Source organism: Perna viridis, chromosome 3 (genome assembly GCF_037379345.1).
Source record: "Perna viridis isolate PV_CMFRI_1.1 ecotype Kerala chromosome 3, ASM3737934v1, whole genome shotgun sequence".
Classification (NCBI taxonomy): domain Eukaryota; kingdom Metazoa; phylum Mollusca; class Bivalvia; order Mytilida; family Mytilidae; genus Perna; species Perna viridis.
In genome coordinates, this window is record NC_142447.1 from 33,570,086 (window position 1) to 33,586,102 (window position 16,017).

General features: G+C 31.2%; 2 protein-coding genes across 4 annotated transcripts in view; one reads left to right on the forward strand and one right to left on the reverse strand.

Annotated features, from left to right (window-relative positions):
* Positions 1–7,776: 7,776 nt before the first annotated feature.
* LOC148621945 (uncharacterized) lies at positions 7,777–10,196 on the forward strand. The gene is made up of 4 exons (XM_088571352.1): positions 7,777–7,842; positions 8,213–8,904; positions 9,112–9,216; positions 9,731–10,196. Exons 2-4 carry the CDS (start codon positions 8,246–8,248, stop codon positions 9,882–9,884), a joined length of 918 nt encoding a protein of 305 aa, XP_088427478.1. The 5' UTR covers positions 7,777–7,842; positions 8,213–8,245; the 3' UTR covers positions 9,885–10,196.
* A 946-nt stretch (positions 10,197–11,142) lies between these two features.
* Positions 11,143–16,017, reverse strand: part of LOC148621946 (peptidyl-glycine alpha-amidating monooxygenase B-like) — a 29,842-nt gene continuing 24,967 nt past the window's right edge. For 2 of the 3 annotated variants that reach the window (XM_088571325.1, XM_088571326.1), the window contains exons 23-24: positions 15,678–15,731; positions 11,143–14,509 (exon numbers count right to left, since the gene is read on the reverse strand). In XM_088571325.1, the coding sequence (XP_088427451.1) occupies positions 14,334–14,509; positions 15,678–15,731 (230 nt within the window). In that variant the 3' untranslated portion in view covers positions 11,143–14,333. The remainder of the gene's footprint in view (positions 14,510–15,677; positions 15,732–16,017) is intronic. The other variant, XM_088571327.1, reaches the window with a different exon arrangement.

Below are 16,017 nucleotides of genomic sequence, written 5' to 3' on the forward strand. Positions count from 1 at the left end.
ATGAGTAACTGGAAGTTTTGATTAACAAAATTCCCCAAGAACAATAGGGCTACTGAAGTATTTTAAAATGTTTTAAACTGACATTTAACTGAACATTTTCTGTTTCTATATATACTTGTATACTGTAACACCAATATAATTTAGAATAAGTTGAAAGTAAAGTAGATCCAAAATATTTCAATAAATTTTAAAGAACAGTCTATGAAATATTGGTATTAATATCATGAAAACATGTGTTTATACAACTGCTTACATTCTAAGTTTATTTCTATTTGAAAGCCAATGTAGTTGAACCAATTTAAACCCCCCTTTTTTTAAATGTAGAAAAATGATTTACTATTAAATCTTATGGTTGTCAGTGACATCAAAGGTTTTGCCTGTTCAGTTTTCAGTATAGGTTCCCTGGAATTGTATAGGTCAATATTATTTGGAATATTGCGGGGGTGTTGACATTAATCTTCTATTAGTACTGTTTCAGTTACTATTTCAGTCTATATTTGTAGGGAACTTGTCAATGTTAACCTTTTACAGGGACTAATGTATAGCACTATAATTATAAAATAGCATTGTGTTTGTTTTAATAAGATAACCACAAGGGAACCGTAATTCCTTCCTGACAAATCTTTCATGTTCAACCTTAGAAACTATTGGCTTTTTCATTTTAAAAGGAGTGCTGATTAACAGTGTTGTTACCAGAAGCTGATAACTAAGGTTATGTTGTTTACAGAAAGGATAACTTACGAGGTTGTTAACAGAAAGTATAACTAACGAAGCTGTTCACAAAACAAATAACTAAAATGGTTGTTCACAAAAGGGATGACAATGTTGTTATGATAATTAACTAATGAAAGAGTTACAAAATGGGAAACAGAAGGAAATAAGAAGAGAAATACTTTATTTGACAAACATCAGACACACAGATGTACAAGAGGACATATAAAAACATAATCACAGCAAACACAAACAACTATTTTATAAACAACATTTTTTAGTGGAGTCCGAGTTGCTCATTTGCATTTGTTACTTTGTATGTATTATTTTAGTTACCTTATGTTCTTTGTTGTGTTTGTCTGTTTTCCATGTCTGGTTTTTGTTCCTGGATTACATTCTTCTGATCACCGCTAGAACCTTAGTTCCTTTGATTACTCATTCAGTGCATTCGCAGTTTAATAAATAAAACAAATTACACCACAGGAAACTTTGAAATATGTCTGTGAAATAAGTAAATTTATTAATTTTTGTTCCGATAAATACTACAGATAAATTATTAATAAATATATCTTTTATATATTTTTTTTTGACAAGTGAGCAGATTATAGAACTCATTGCCTGTTCAATTTGTACATAGTTGGCATATTCGTTCTTCTCGTGGAATTCCTGACCAACTCCTGGTTTCTATGGGGATTATCTAAATTTAGAAATAAACAGTCAATCTCCTTGTTGTGAGCGTAGCATGTTATTTTCCAGGCAAAAGATAGTCTTAATTTTTTAATAGAAGTTGCCACAACTTGAGTTAGACATACTGGACTGCCAATGCTGTATAGATTGATCTTTCAGTTGCACTGAAAGCATTGACTTAAATACTTGCTTTTCAAATGGTATTTGGTCATCCCAGATGAACGATAATCCAGTATTATCTATTTAATATGGGAAATCCACTTGAATTTTTCTGTGCTTATAGAATGTAATTTTGATATAACTTGGTGCTTGACTGAGGATAGTTCAGTATTGTTTAGCAGGAGGTTGTTCCAAAAACATCGCCATTCTGCATTTGATACTGATATGTAAAGGCAATCGACTTAATCCTCCTTAGATCAGTTAGGCGTGGTATTGAATTTGTAATTTAATATTGTTTTCATTAGAAAGCTAAGACACTATAATTGCATTTGAATATACAAAAGCTTGTTTGAAGTAAGGTATTTGAAAAAAAAATGCCAGTAACCGATGAAATGGAAGAAAATATGAAATTCCGAAAAATCCCCTGTTTACAAAAACTCATTATTGTCATATTGAAACTGACAAATATGAGCCTGAAATAAGATAATATGTTGGATACAACGATAATTAAAACAATAGTACCCAACTTGTCAATTGTACATCGTTTACATGCCAAAAAATAACATTTTAGTTCATGTTGAGGTATTTTTTTTTCCTATAGGGGTGGCAATTTCCACCTATATTGACTGGAAAAAGTTCAAATATTTATTACTAGGGCACATTAGGAAGCTAAGACACTATATTAATGTACTGTATCACAAAAAGGCTTTTTAAATCTACGATATTCGGGAAAAAATGACAATAACGGGTGATACAGAAGAAATTCTGAGATTCTGAAAATTCCCTTTTTTCGATTTTATAATAATTGTCACCAAAAAGGAAATACTGTTTCCAAGGGGTAAGAGTAATATTTTTAAACATTTTTTTGAAAATTATTTCTTGAAAATTAGTTTACCGTGTTTTTCTTATGTAGGAAATCGTATTATCTACCGAATGTTATCATATTTGATACGTTTTAGTTGAGCAATAACTTGTACAGTCGAATTTATGTTACTTTTTACGGAAAAATCGAAAATCCTATTGACATGGAAAAATATGCCAATTTAAGCGATTTTTCGGTGTTGTAGGGGTACATATTTTTTCAGCTTACCCCAAAACCGTAAGTGTTATCGCAATTTTCTCGGTACCATTTGTAAAGCTGGGACATTGGGCTACATAATGATACCTAAACGTGTTTAGTTTGTTCACACATGCTGTCACAGGAAGGCTTAGGCGATCAAACAATTGCGCAAAAAAAAAAACTTAGCTTTTTTTACCCAGTTGGGTACAAGTAAAGGCTTATACTGAAAAAGAATCCGAGAATATTCTTTGGCTACAAATTGATTCTGTAATGGGAGGTATAAAGGTACCTAAAAATAACCATGAAGTTGATGAGTTGGGGTGCACAGTGGACCCTCCCAGACCATGGACTATAAAAAGGTTGTTTTACAGAAGGGATAACTAAGAAAATAGTTAACAAAAGGGATCACTAACGAGTGTTCACAGAGACATAACTAACAAAGTAGTTCATAAAAGGAATAACTAAAAATGTTAAAATTGTTTACAGAAGAAATAACTAGCAAGGTTGTTCATAGAAAAAATATCTAACAAAGTTGTTTATCGAAGGGACAACTAAAAGGGTTAACAGAAATAATGACTAATAGGGTTGTTCACAGAAGGGGTGACTAACAAGTAATAACTAAAAAGGTTGTTAACAACAGGGATCACTAACATGGATTATCACGGAAAAATATTTAACAAAGTTGTTCACAAAGGAATAATTAAGAAGGTTGTTAACAGAAGGGAATACTAGCAAAGTTGTTCACAGAAGAGATTACTCACAGGTTTGTTCACAGAAGGGGTGACTAACGATGTTGTTAGCACAAGTAAACACTTAGAAGATAGTTAACAAAATGGACCTCTAACTTGGGTTTTCACTGAAATAATAAATAACAAAGTTGTTTACAAATAAATATAATAACAAAATTACCGAACACTAATCCGATTCATAATCAAGTCCAAAATAAATCTGCCAAAATATATACACCACTGGAGCAGCTGGTATCGCAATAATTCTGACTTCAAACAAAATGGTGGGTTAAATCTAGGTTTTACAGCGCGCTAAACCTCCCTCTTCCATTGTATATACCAGTGGTGATTAAACAGCATTTGCATATATGCTATTGTCATAATCGGTATATCAGCAGTCACGTCAGCATAAAGAACAATTTACAAAAAAAAAAATCATTACTCATTATTTTAGAAGAAATTGAGTATTTTTCAACCAAGGACTGATATCTAAAAAGAATTTGGTAAGAGACCTTTTAAGACGCAATTCCTGATACCCCTGATTACCCAGATATTTACGGCACGGTTGTTCACAGAATGGATAACCAACAGGGTTGTTCACAGAAGGGATAACTAACAAGGTTGTTCACAGAGGGGTGATTAACAATAATATTAACAGAATGTAAAAGACAGTGTTATTTAATACAAAAGCCTTTGTTTTTTTAACAAATTATTTTTGTATTGGAAATCTCGTAAATTTTAACTTCAAATGTTCGACTGTAAAAATTTTTACTAGGGTGTATGTTATTTTTGAGGATTTCAGCAGCTCAAAATCGCGACTGAACCTCGTGGAAATAATTGCACTCATTTATTATTTGTTTAAACAAATGAAGCAGTTGTAATGTTACGATGCCCAAATGATGTAAATTCTACAGGAATATTGTAAAGGACGTCCATTTTATTCTGAGGGGCATTAACAAGTTTTGGCGTGCCAGAATATTTCATATTTGCAGGCGAAACTATTTTTTAAGTCTAAGATATAACCAGATTAAAGCATTGAAGGCCACGATATCTATTTTTATAATAAGACATGATTAAGCTAAGATTTTTAAAATCCAGCAGATAAGCTCTTTTTGAACTAATTTCAAGACTCATATGTTCGAGTTTGACATTGTATTTTCACATATTTTTCATATATATCTGTTTTACCTATGGGTAAAGTACTCGGTCTTGAATTAAGTCGTATATATTGTTATGTGATTTTTTTTTCACAACCTCAAATATCTGTTCCTAAGTTCCTTTGATATAAAATATTATTTTTTTAAATCATGCTTACATTATGCATTCGGAATGTTATTATTAATTCACGCACCGCCCAAATTTTATACATAGCCCGTCGCTTTAAAATAGCAATGCCCGTATATGGAGACTCATTAAAGATAATCGTTCAACGCCAGTCAAGTTGTCTTAACTTAATTAAATATGCATCACTGTGGTAAGCATTAATGTTATATCGAATGCATGTAAACATGGATTACTTACCATGATTATGATTGATGAAATGTCGTTATGGTTTATAATGCGCACATTGCTAGTCCTAGATTCATAAATGACTATATGTCATGATCGTAAAATAGTTTTTTTTCTGTTATGCGTTTCTTAAGCAACGTAAAAGACACTTTTATAACAGTGCAAACAAATAAGTTTTTATATACACTATGAAGAAACTTTTAGAAAAAAGTGTGTGCTTCAAACTGTCAATTGAAATAACTTGTTAAATTAACAAGGAAACACAGAGATAAAGTAAACAAAATGGTGGGCAACCTTGTCGTACGCCAATGTTATTGTGTAATATTCTTCATGAACTTAAAAAAATATAAAAATTCTTCATTGAGTATTTAAGTGATGTTAATAAAAACATACACTAGAACTGGCCTAAAGCAGTATTATATACATTGGAACATACAATGGAGTGGTACTATATATATATATATATTACATTATACTCGAAAGATGTCCTTTGCCTTCTTGTCACAGGCCAGGTAACGAGGTCAAATATGAATTCACTTCATCATTTCATTACATAAATACAAATGACACTGCTTTTGTCCGTGTGGGTGATAATATTGTCCATTGTTTTAACTTAACTTGATATCTACAAAGAATTGTTGGTATCTTAAACATTTCGTAAGTGAATGTCGATATTGTCCGACACACCTCGACGAAATGTGGGATTATTCCAAGTCAAATTGTACCTGGCAAATTGATTTAAACTTTATATTATATATGTTCGTATATAATTTTTGTCAATTTAAATATCTACTCATAATAGTCGTCCTATTTCTGCAATCTCTCTATAAAATAAACTTGATTTCTTGTTGAAACGGTAAATATAATACCATCTTGAACACAGAGAGCTTATGTTGATAAATATGCCAATGATGTTTCTTATTAATAATCAAGTTTTTTTAATTATTTTATATTTGCTGTAAAAGGTAAAACTCGAGAGATGCATTAATACAAATTATATAAAACTTGGTTAGTGGTATAAAAAATTAGTATAGAATAAGAAGAAAATGATGATTTTATTTCCCCTTGTGAGGCATGGTTAACAGTACAATCATGATTCATACAATGAAAATACACATTACTTTATGCAACGTACAAAATAAAAGTCACTACAATCCATAATGACGAAGATTTGCTATGAAACAAGGATTACATTCCGGTAAACACTGGAACCTCATGCACAGCCTTACTCCTACATTTGCCTCAAACTCCGCAGACTATCCAATGTTACTAAAGTACAAGTGGTACTAAGGGACGATGCTTGAGGCACGATTTCAATGTTTCTTTTTTATTATTTTGTTGATCAAATAGTTAGACAGAAAGAGCAAAGCTTTCTGTATTCTACTCTTTATGTTCAAATTAGGAATAGAGGCTAAAATTTCTACATTGTATAAAAGAGTAATCAAGGGAACCAAGGTTATAGCGGTAACCAAAAGAGTGCAATCCAGGGACAAAGTCCAGTTTCGGCAAGCTCTGGCGTAACGTATGAGTTTTGATATTAACACTCCATACAAAGGTGCTGAGGGATGTTGCCACAGATAAAAGGAAAGTTGACAATTCTGACTGCAAAGTCATCACGTTTGTCTAAAGTTTGGTCGATAGTTTTCCTTTACCGTCGATTTCTAAGTGTAGGATACAATATGAGGCTGACTTCACAGTGTCTGTAGTATCCTTTATCTCAAGTTCTTAGGGGTAGATGCAATGTACCAAAACCCCCCAAATTAGTCTTGTTTACAGGTAATACGTCAACTATAGAGCGGAAACTGAGACTAGGATTCAACATAATCACTTATACGATGACCAGGTACATATACATAAATACTGCTCTATATAAAAACTAAAATTTATGCAGAGGATCGAGGAACCAAATAGTTTGAAACAGCTTTATACCGGTAGATTTTTTTTTGTTTTTTGTTTTTGTTTTTGTTTTTGTTTTGGTTTTCTGTTTTATATTTTTTTCTTACATGTTTCTTTAAATGAATTAGTACATACCTTACTTTTAAATAACCGTTGCCTGCTATTATTTTTTTTTTGCCCTTTTATTTTTCTACTGAAAAGTCGGAATTTCCAATGTTCCTGGCATGAAATGGGTGTAGGACGGTACATGTCTTTCGGGCTCGGTATTAAGCGCTCCTCTTTTGAAAAAAAAAAATCGGAACCGCCCATGTACCTGACCAAAATCAGAAACCACTGCCCAGATGATAGAATAAACAAGATCATTGAAAAGGCAATTGCTATGACTCAATCTTTACTTAGAAATATTCGAATGATGTTACATGTGTACATAATAAAATATAATCGTAAGACAAGCAAACAAAATTAAGTTGACATAATTATGCACTTAAAATTGGTTTAACTTGACCACCTATAGCAATTCCGTTTGATCTAAATTTAAGGTGGCTGTGTAGGCTACTTCTTTGTTGATTGTTCTGGATTAGGCTTGATGTCAATCTTGCTATCCAAATTACCAACCCCCGCAAGTTCATGGGGCCACTCATAGGAAATTAAAATTTAAACATCGCATTTCTTCAATTGATAAGAGTATTTTTGGTTATAAATCCCCTTTAAGGTTTACAATGGTAAGAGTAAACGGGAAACAAATCCTATGGTTCCCTATTGTATTTTTGATGAATATCTGGGAGATAATACGATGATTCAACATTTAAGCTAACCTTATTTTACATACTTTAGAATTCAAACAAACTTATGTAATTTTCACGAGCAGAGAGAAATTTGATTGGGTTTCCCAAGGCAAATCGGAAATGATCAACAATGCTATCTATGTGTTCACCTGATGTCAGCTCTATGTAATTAATGTCCAACGATGTATGACATAGTTGTGAGGTAAGTACGAAATAAATATAAAAACAGAGTAAACCTGGCGATGAAATGTATCTTAACCCAGCAGTGTTCAGCAAAACAGGTGCTTTTTACACTAAGTAACATCTGGTAAGCGAATACAGCATAGCTTTCATTTTGTCGTGCGATATATTTGTTGTACTTGCAGCTTCGGATAATCTGCATTCAAACTAAACTATTATTATCACAAATAAAAGACGAGTCAGTGGATAACCTTGTCTTCCCGCATCACTACTTTACATGACAACGTGTTTAACTTGATGCATTGGATCAGGATACATCAATAACTTCTCTTTTCTTTACACTTTTTTGACTAAACGTGTGTAAAGGTGGCTTTTTGATTTCACTACACATTTCTATTTACGTCTTTAACTTAAAATTTAGTTAAATCATCATTCGTAGTAATTGTAAGAAGTTCTCCAGAGCTAAAAGAAAATATTTGTCTTTTTTTATACAACAGGTTCTACAGAAGAAAACAAGCCAATCGACCAAAATGCAGCTGAAAATGCAGATTGGCCAAATACTTGTGTTTCTTGTGAATGTGATGACCGGTGCGGATGGACAAAAATTCTTTGGATTAAATAGACGGACAAATAACGGGTTGTCTAATTTCAGAAACACTGGATTATCTGATTTTAGGACTAGGGGGTTTTCCCGCTTCGGAGGCAGCAGTTTATCGAGTAGACAAGTAAATCGACAAGCACATAGTAACATACCAATCTTCCTACAAGGAAAAATACCTTGGGCATACGCTAGCCAAAATACTGCATCCATTGTTGAAGAAACCGATGTAAAACCAATCACTTCAACGCCAAGAGTTGTCACCGCTAGGGCGAAACAATACAGCCAAAAAGGAAAAGTTTTTGGTCATTGTGATATTGGTAATGATGAAGACTTGGATACATTGTTTCCGGGAATATTCCAGTCGGAAACAGAAATTTTAGGTGGAGGTAAAGAAGTCGTCAAAAAGGAAAGATGGTACGGCAACGCCATGAGAACATATGGGGGGAAACCAAAGAAACCCATCAGACCGGTAACGACATCAACAACTCCACCACCAGTCATGGCTCTGTCAAATGATAAGACAATAATCAATGACAATAGACCAATTCCTCAGAAGGATTCTACTCCAGTCTGCCAGTGCTGTGAAACGTACGTAACCAAGGTCACAAAATAACCGAACTTTAAATTTAAAAAAATTTCCAAATCCAATTTAAATTTAAATGGTATTTTCCTACTTATCGGAACTTTCATAATATATCAAAATCTGAGTATAATTTCTAATTACATTGTAGTTAAGCAAATTCTAAGCACAGATACAGAAGTAGTTAATTTATTATTAGTTTTTATCTTTTTCAGCGTATCAAGGCACGAGGTATACAATAATATCACAATAGATGACACAACTTATAGAGTGATACAATTACCTGGCAAGTTCCAAGCAATACCAGTTGGACGTTGCCCGTAAGTACCCATTTCTAAATTGAAATTTGCTACCTTGGACGATACTCGTTTCTTTTCAAATATGCAAACGAAAAAATTCTAGAGTAAAACTCTTACAAAGTAAACGTATATATCACAGGTGTCTTATGTTACCACCATGAAAGAAATTTTATTGTCTATGATGGCAGTTATTAGAATCATAACACGAGAAGAATATAAATTTAGCAATAACTTGACATTTTATGGACAATAATTGACATTTGACAACTATAAACAGTAGGAGAAATTAAATTTTCGTTATTATAATTTCCTTGGTTTAAGTTAACCGACATTGAACCTTTCGGTCACAATAGAACGTACGTCAAGTGGTCATTTTATTACATTTTATACAAAGTTAGGCACGAAAATGTGTCTTTCATTCTTTGAATTATTTTTGAAATTAGGAATTAAAACGCTTAAAATCTATTACATATTACGTACAATATAGTTTATTGTAGTCACTGGTATTTTATTTTGTATTTTTTCTGCTTTACAGACAAAGTAACATGTGTCTTACTGGAAGTTGTGTACAACACTACAACATTCATCATGTTCTAATATGGAATAGTTCAGTTCCGTATTGGCCAGCCTTCGACTTCGCCCTCGTGGAATATCCCACACATTGCACATGGGAAAATGTAGGCGTGTAGATCAAAGAATATCCAGTAGACATCTCTTACTTTAAAAGTCCCAGACACTTTTTATAGCTTTATTTTTTCTTCCTAGCACTGTGATACTCTGCAAGGTATAGTTCTTTATCGGCAGGGTGGGGAAGGGGGTTGAAGTATGTACCGATGGTAATTTTGCAAAGAGCAATATAGCAAATTATGAATGTTAACAGTATGACTGGATTGTCTGTAACTTATTTATTTGAATGATTGTACAAATGATAGAGTTGGATGGTTATACACATACATTGGTGAGAGATTTTTTTTTATTATGAATAAAACAATACATTTCTGTTCACTTATTTTTTGTTGTTTTTTTTTTGTTTTTTTTAAATTCCACTTAGATCAGTCATTACCCTTCCTAAATCTTAAAATAAATGCCAATTTTCACTGGTGTCAAATCTTTCAAAATACTTTTAAAATATACCTATCTGGAAGTTTAAAAGGGAAATGCCCTTTATAAACTTTCATCACACTTACAAAAGTTAAATGTGTCATTCTAATGAATGTCATTATATATGCTGTAAGGATATGCACTAAACGACATGTATAAGGAAGTAATATCTATCAATCAAAATAAGTTATTATATCAATCTATTGAAATCAAATATAACAAGTGTTAGTCCATAATATATCTATTTCAACATTTTTGAGAGAACCATATATTAATCTCCCGCTAGCATCAACCAAACAAAGAAAGATAACTCTTGCAAAGTGTCAATTTCATAAACAATCTATTTAATTTTTATCTTATAAAAAAAAAGAACCAGGGTCTGTAACCAGGAGTGTAGCTGCCTATACGCAAATACAAATACGTAGTTTCGTACTTTCGGAAAAAGTAACAAAAATAAAAACACACATTTTAAAGATGAAATAAAGGTTATTTATCACATATGCATACCATGAACGTAGTATAGGCTCTGAAAAACTGGCTCCAAAATCGTTAAAATTCAGGAGTTTCCTCAGGGCTTTGCCTTGCCAGACTCACTGGGGGCCTTGAGCGACCCATCCCCCCCCAAGACCCCTCGCCGTAATTTTGCATACAACTAAAACAGGCCTAGCTACGCCCCTGGTAACTGTTTCTAAATAAGAAACAAATTGAATTTGGTGAGGTTTTGACATGCATAAGTCACCTTCTGTCTGATTTTTATAAAGACTGCGTACTTACCAGTACCTAGTAGACAATTTAAATATGAAATGACCTACCTTTGTAAAAAAGGATGAAGATAACAAGACTTAATTATTTAAGGACATAATTTATTTTCACAATTCTTAACTGAAATACAAGACATAATCAACATAACAGAAATAAATAAAATAACATTTTATATTGTTACTGATAACAAGCCAGAGGCAAAATAAACTACATCTGTTTTACCCTTTATCAGTTGTAAAAATACAAATAATCTTTTATTCAATGATATATTCAAAAAATAATCTGGGAATAATAATTATTCACATGAATTACAGTTATCAATTATTTTTGATAAAAACACTTACTACCAGAAACTTCGTTCTAAATTTTTTTGCCTCATCACACAAAATACTACATGTACATGTAATACTATTTCAAAAAACATAGGCTACTTTCCCAACTAAAATACTTCCTAAAATTCTCTCATAATGAAAAGAACATTCATAAACCAATACCTTGCTGCATTTCCCTTTAAACATGATCATATTTTACCACTTAGTACTGAGTGGTAGAGTCTAAAGATTAATGAGGAATTGGACATGTTTTATTATGTTTATAGTTGTTACCAGTATATTTAAATCACACTTCCAATGGCATAAACTCCATGCCATTTCTATAATAACTACTTCCTATAAAAACAAGATTACAATTCTTATGACTAGAAAGGACCACACATTTACTGAGGCAACCCAAGCATAAGTTATTTTCAAAATGTAAAAAAATCTATGCATGGCCTTAGGATAAATACCAACTGGATTTATATACAGTATGCTGGATATATTGTTCAGTAGTCAGATGGAAATGAAATTTACCAGCTTTTTAAAGTTATACCTAAAAGCAGTAAATTTGATGCCTCTCAATAGATAAAAATGATAAAACTAACAACAATAACAAAAAATAACACAAACAAAGATTACAACATATACTTAACTAAATTAGGGATACTCAGTTAGAAAAGGTTATTTCAGGTATGCTTTTATCACTTTTTGAATGATAAATACAGAAGAATGTTATTTTTTTATAAAAAAATAGTTTAAAAGTTTTTGAGAATTCATAAAAAAAAATAGATCGATAGTGAGATCAGAAGTCTGGCACATAAGTATCTTGGCCATTAGTATCAGATCATAGAACTCATAAATCTGTTTAGAATTTTTATAAGGATATCACTCATAATAAAACCTTGTAAAAATAATGTCACAAATATGTACAGAAGATCAATTCATTTTAGTTCTTTGAAATCTAGAGGTCAAAGATTATGAGCAATGAAAGAAAGAAATACTGAAAAATATTGCACTAAGTACATAAGCACACACTAGCAGAGCATCCTTAAACTTTACACTCATTGTTCATTTGAAGGAACAATAAATTCATGATTTGCTGAATTAAAAAAAGATTAAAATATAACAAAAAAAATCATTTATTTCTTTAAAAAATATACAACTCTGTAAATGTATGATCAATCCTAGGTTAAATGCAAAGAAAGAATGAAATAAAATGACATTTAATAAGACATAAAACACCAAACAATTCCTACTGGTATATGTACAATCATGAGTCTGATAATTGGAAGTTAGTGAAGAATTTTTTTTTCAATTAGTTAAAAAAATGTTTATAGCAGTAATTTACATCCATGTTTTTCAAAATGATAACCCAGTGTATCTGTTCTTATGTATTGGTTAAAATTCATACATAAAGTTTCAATTGTGAAGAGAATCTTGAGAAACTTCAAAGCAGTCCAGAACCCCAAGGTCCTAAAAATCTCTAACACACTTAAACAATGACACCACCAGCTATTACAAATTGTTGTTCATTGGACATTTTTTGACTGCTGACAATGTAATAATAAAATGTACAATTGATGACAATGATATATACAATGTTAATGGAACAAATACTACTACACTGTAACAACAAGGATTGTATCCTCTGGCAAGAGACAATTATATCTAAATCATATCTCTCTGTTTTTTTTTTAAATACATAAGTTACATTTCATTCAATATGGAAATGGTTACTTACACTCACTAATACAAATTAGTGCTGAAAGAAAAAGGTAGTACTTAGCAATATAACACAAAGAAATAGTTTTTAAACTTCTTTTTCAGGATGATTACATTCACAAAAATCTAATAGATGTCATGGAATAGTCTACCTATATAGCTACTAGTAGTGCTATATCTTCAATATCTATAAAATAAATGGGATTTTGAATAGTTCAATACAGACACAGATAAATTATACATTAAATGATGTACAAATACTTGTATTAAGTCACAACAGTTGCATACACTAGTGTCAATATGTGTAGCATATCATTAATTAGTGATACAGGTGTATTCACACATTGAGACAGGATACAGGTGGTTGATTCTACACATAACTGTATGAAATTTCAACTTTATCAAAAATTGGACATTCACAATACCAAAGAAAATTCTAATAACTTACACCTTAATGAGAAATAGTTGTAAATGTACATTAATGTAACATCATGGTCCATGCATTGGGAAGGACATCACATGAAAAGTCATTTTAACTTAAGTGCATTCAGTTTAACTTGTGTTGTATAAAAAAAGCAAAAAATGCCTGTATTTTAGTGAGAATAAATAAAATAAAGGCTTAATTTAGATAAAAAATAGGACACATATACTGTAGTCACATAAGAGATACAAAATGAAAGTATTTCCACACTTTTAAATCATATTGCTTTCAACTTGGATTAACTAAGATATTTTACAGGTCTATCATTCATGATATCAAGGGATCACATTTCAAAAAACATATTTTTGCAATATGAATTTCAATCAAAAATTTTAATGGGTTAATTCTTCATTTCTAAATCTTTTTTTTCATGTTCCTAATGTTGGTCCTAAACACATGAAAAACATATGTTGCAATTTTTCTTGTGTAGAATTAGAAACAATTATCAAGTTTCATTTTTACTACACAATGTAAATATAGTTGAGCTTCAGATGCAACACAAATACCATCAACATTATTCACAGAATTTCTTGTTGATCATTGCAGCAATTGGGCTATAATTAATGCACTCAAAAATATAATAATTCACAGTTTGTAAGTACAGAGGAATCCTATAGAAACTTTTCTTTATCACTGGCACAGCTTCTAAAGAGAAGGAAATGACTGAGTTCACTTCATTACAAAGAAAAAAAAACAAAAAAAAACGAACAGCGCTTTGGTGTACCATCCCTCATAACAGATCTCTATCTATGTGTTTATGCTTTTCTTGGCAAAGAATATTCCTCTTCTTCAGAGTCATTTAATGGATCAAATTCTGTATCACTTTCCTCCATACTCAGTCTGTCGAATCCTTTGTGTGGACTGAGGAAGTTACCAAGGTTAAATTTTTTGCGTGACCTTGACTTATATTGTCTGCAACAATAGTATTCGCCTGAAAAAAAAAAAAGCAAGTATTTTATGATAATTTACTGTCACAAAATAACAATATTAGTGGTCTTGATCCAATATTTTACAAACAATGTCAATGATAATTAAAACTATTCCACATAGCCAGAGTACTATCTATAACACCTAAGAAAGCTACGGTGTATTTTATGTTTCACAGAAAAAAAAATCTAAACAAACTACATTTAAAAGCTACTACCAAATGAGATAAGGCCTAAAATATAACCATTTGTCTCTTTTGAAAATACAGGTATAAAGTTTAGGCTACATGCATGCAATTTCCCTGAACAGTTTTATGCTTGTATTAATGTTAATAACTATAATTTATGAAGTGAAGTCTTTACCTACAATGTAATTCCATTATTTCAAAATTTTCAATAAAGCCATGACATGCCATTCAGACCAGACTTATTTTGTTAGTTTCAATATTTCATGCAAGTTTAGTTGTGTTAGATCATTTAACATATATCATAAAAAAAAACCCTCATTTCCTGTAGAAAAAAATCCTGTAATCACATAAAAGCTACCTCTATGTTATCAGCTGGATGTATGTTATGATGTGCTTTCTTTCTTCCTACATATACAGTGACATTTGAGACATTATATGATTCATAACAATGACAAGAATCTCAGAGTGAGGTAGAAACATGTTATTGTATTTTGTTCCAAGGCTGTAGCCAAGCATAATAAAAGCGATATCCTAAAATGTATATTGCTAAAGCCTTGATTGTCAGAGGACTATTGCTTTATTTTAATATCTACGAGAATAATAAAGTGGACAAAACATTGTTTCAAATGACAAACATTCATTTATGAATGTAAAATGGTTTTTTTTTTAATCAATTCAAACCTAATGATAGTAAATAAAACAAAAATATTTTATTGGGATGAAACTTATGGAAATAAAATTATTTTTTATTTATTTATAGAGTAGAAAATACAGAGAAATAGCAAAACAGAAAGTTCTCAATGATAAAATCCTGCAATAATAACTATGAAAAAAACTCTAACCTCATATATATATTTCATTTGGGAGGTGTAAAATACATGGTATTTTATTTGGGATGTGTATAATGCATGGTTAAATAAGTCATGCAGTACAGCATGTGCAAACATTATGATAAACACATTAGGCAGAAAATTGCAATGTTCACCTGAGATGACCATATCACCCCGTAAAATGGAGTATACATATAGTTGCTTCTCAGCTGAAATTAAAGAATATGGTACAATATCTACTTCCTAGGGCATTACATCATAAAAGAATTGAAAATTAAAAGATGGGCTTGGTAAAAAAAGACTATCCCAAAATAATTTGTGATTCTCAAATTTTTGATTTTGCAGAAGAAAAAAATTATTCATAATTTTTTTCTTAAACTTTAATATCATGTCTCCATTAATTATAACATGTACAAAACTTCAATACAGTGACCACAAAAACTGATGACAGATGGATGGGCACAAGTAAAACTATAGGGCACCATCATTGTTGAT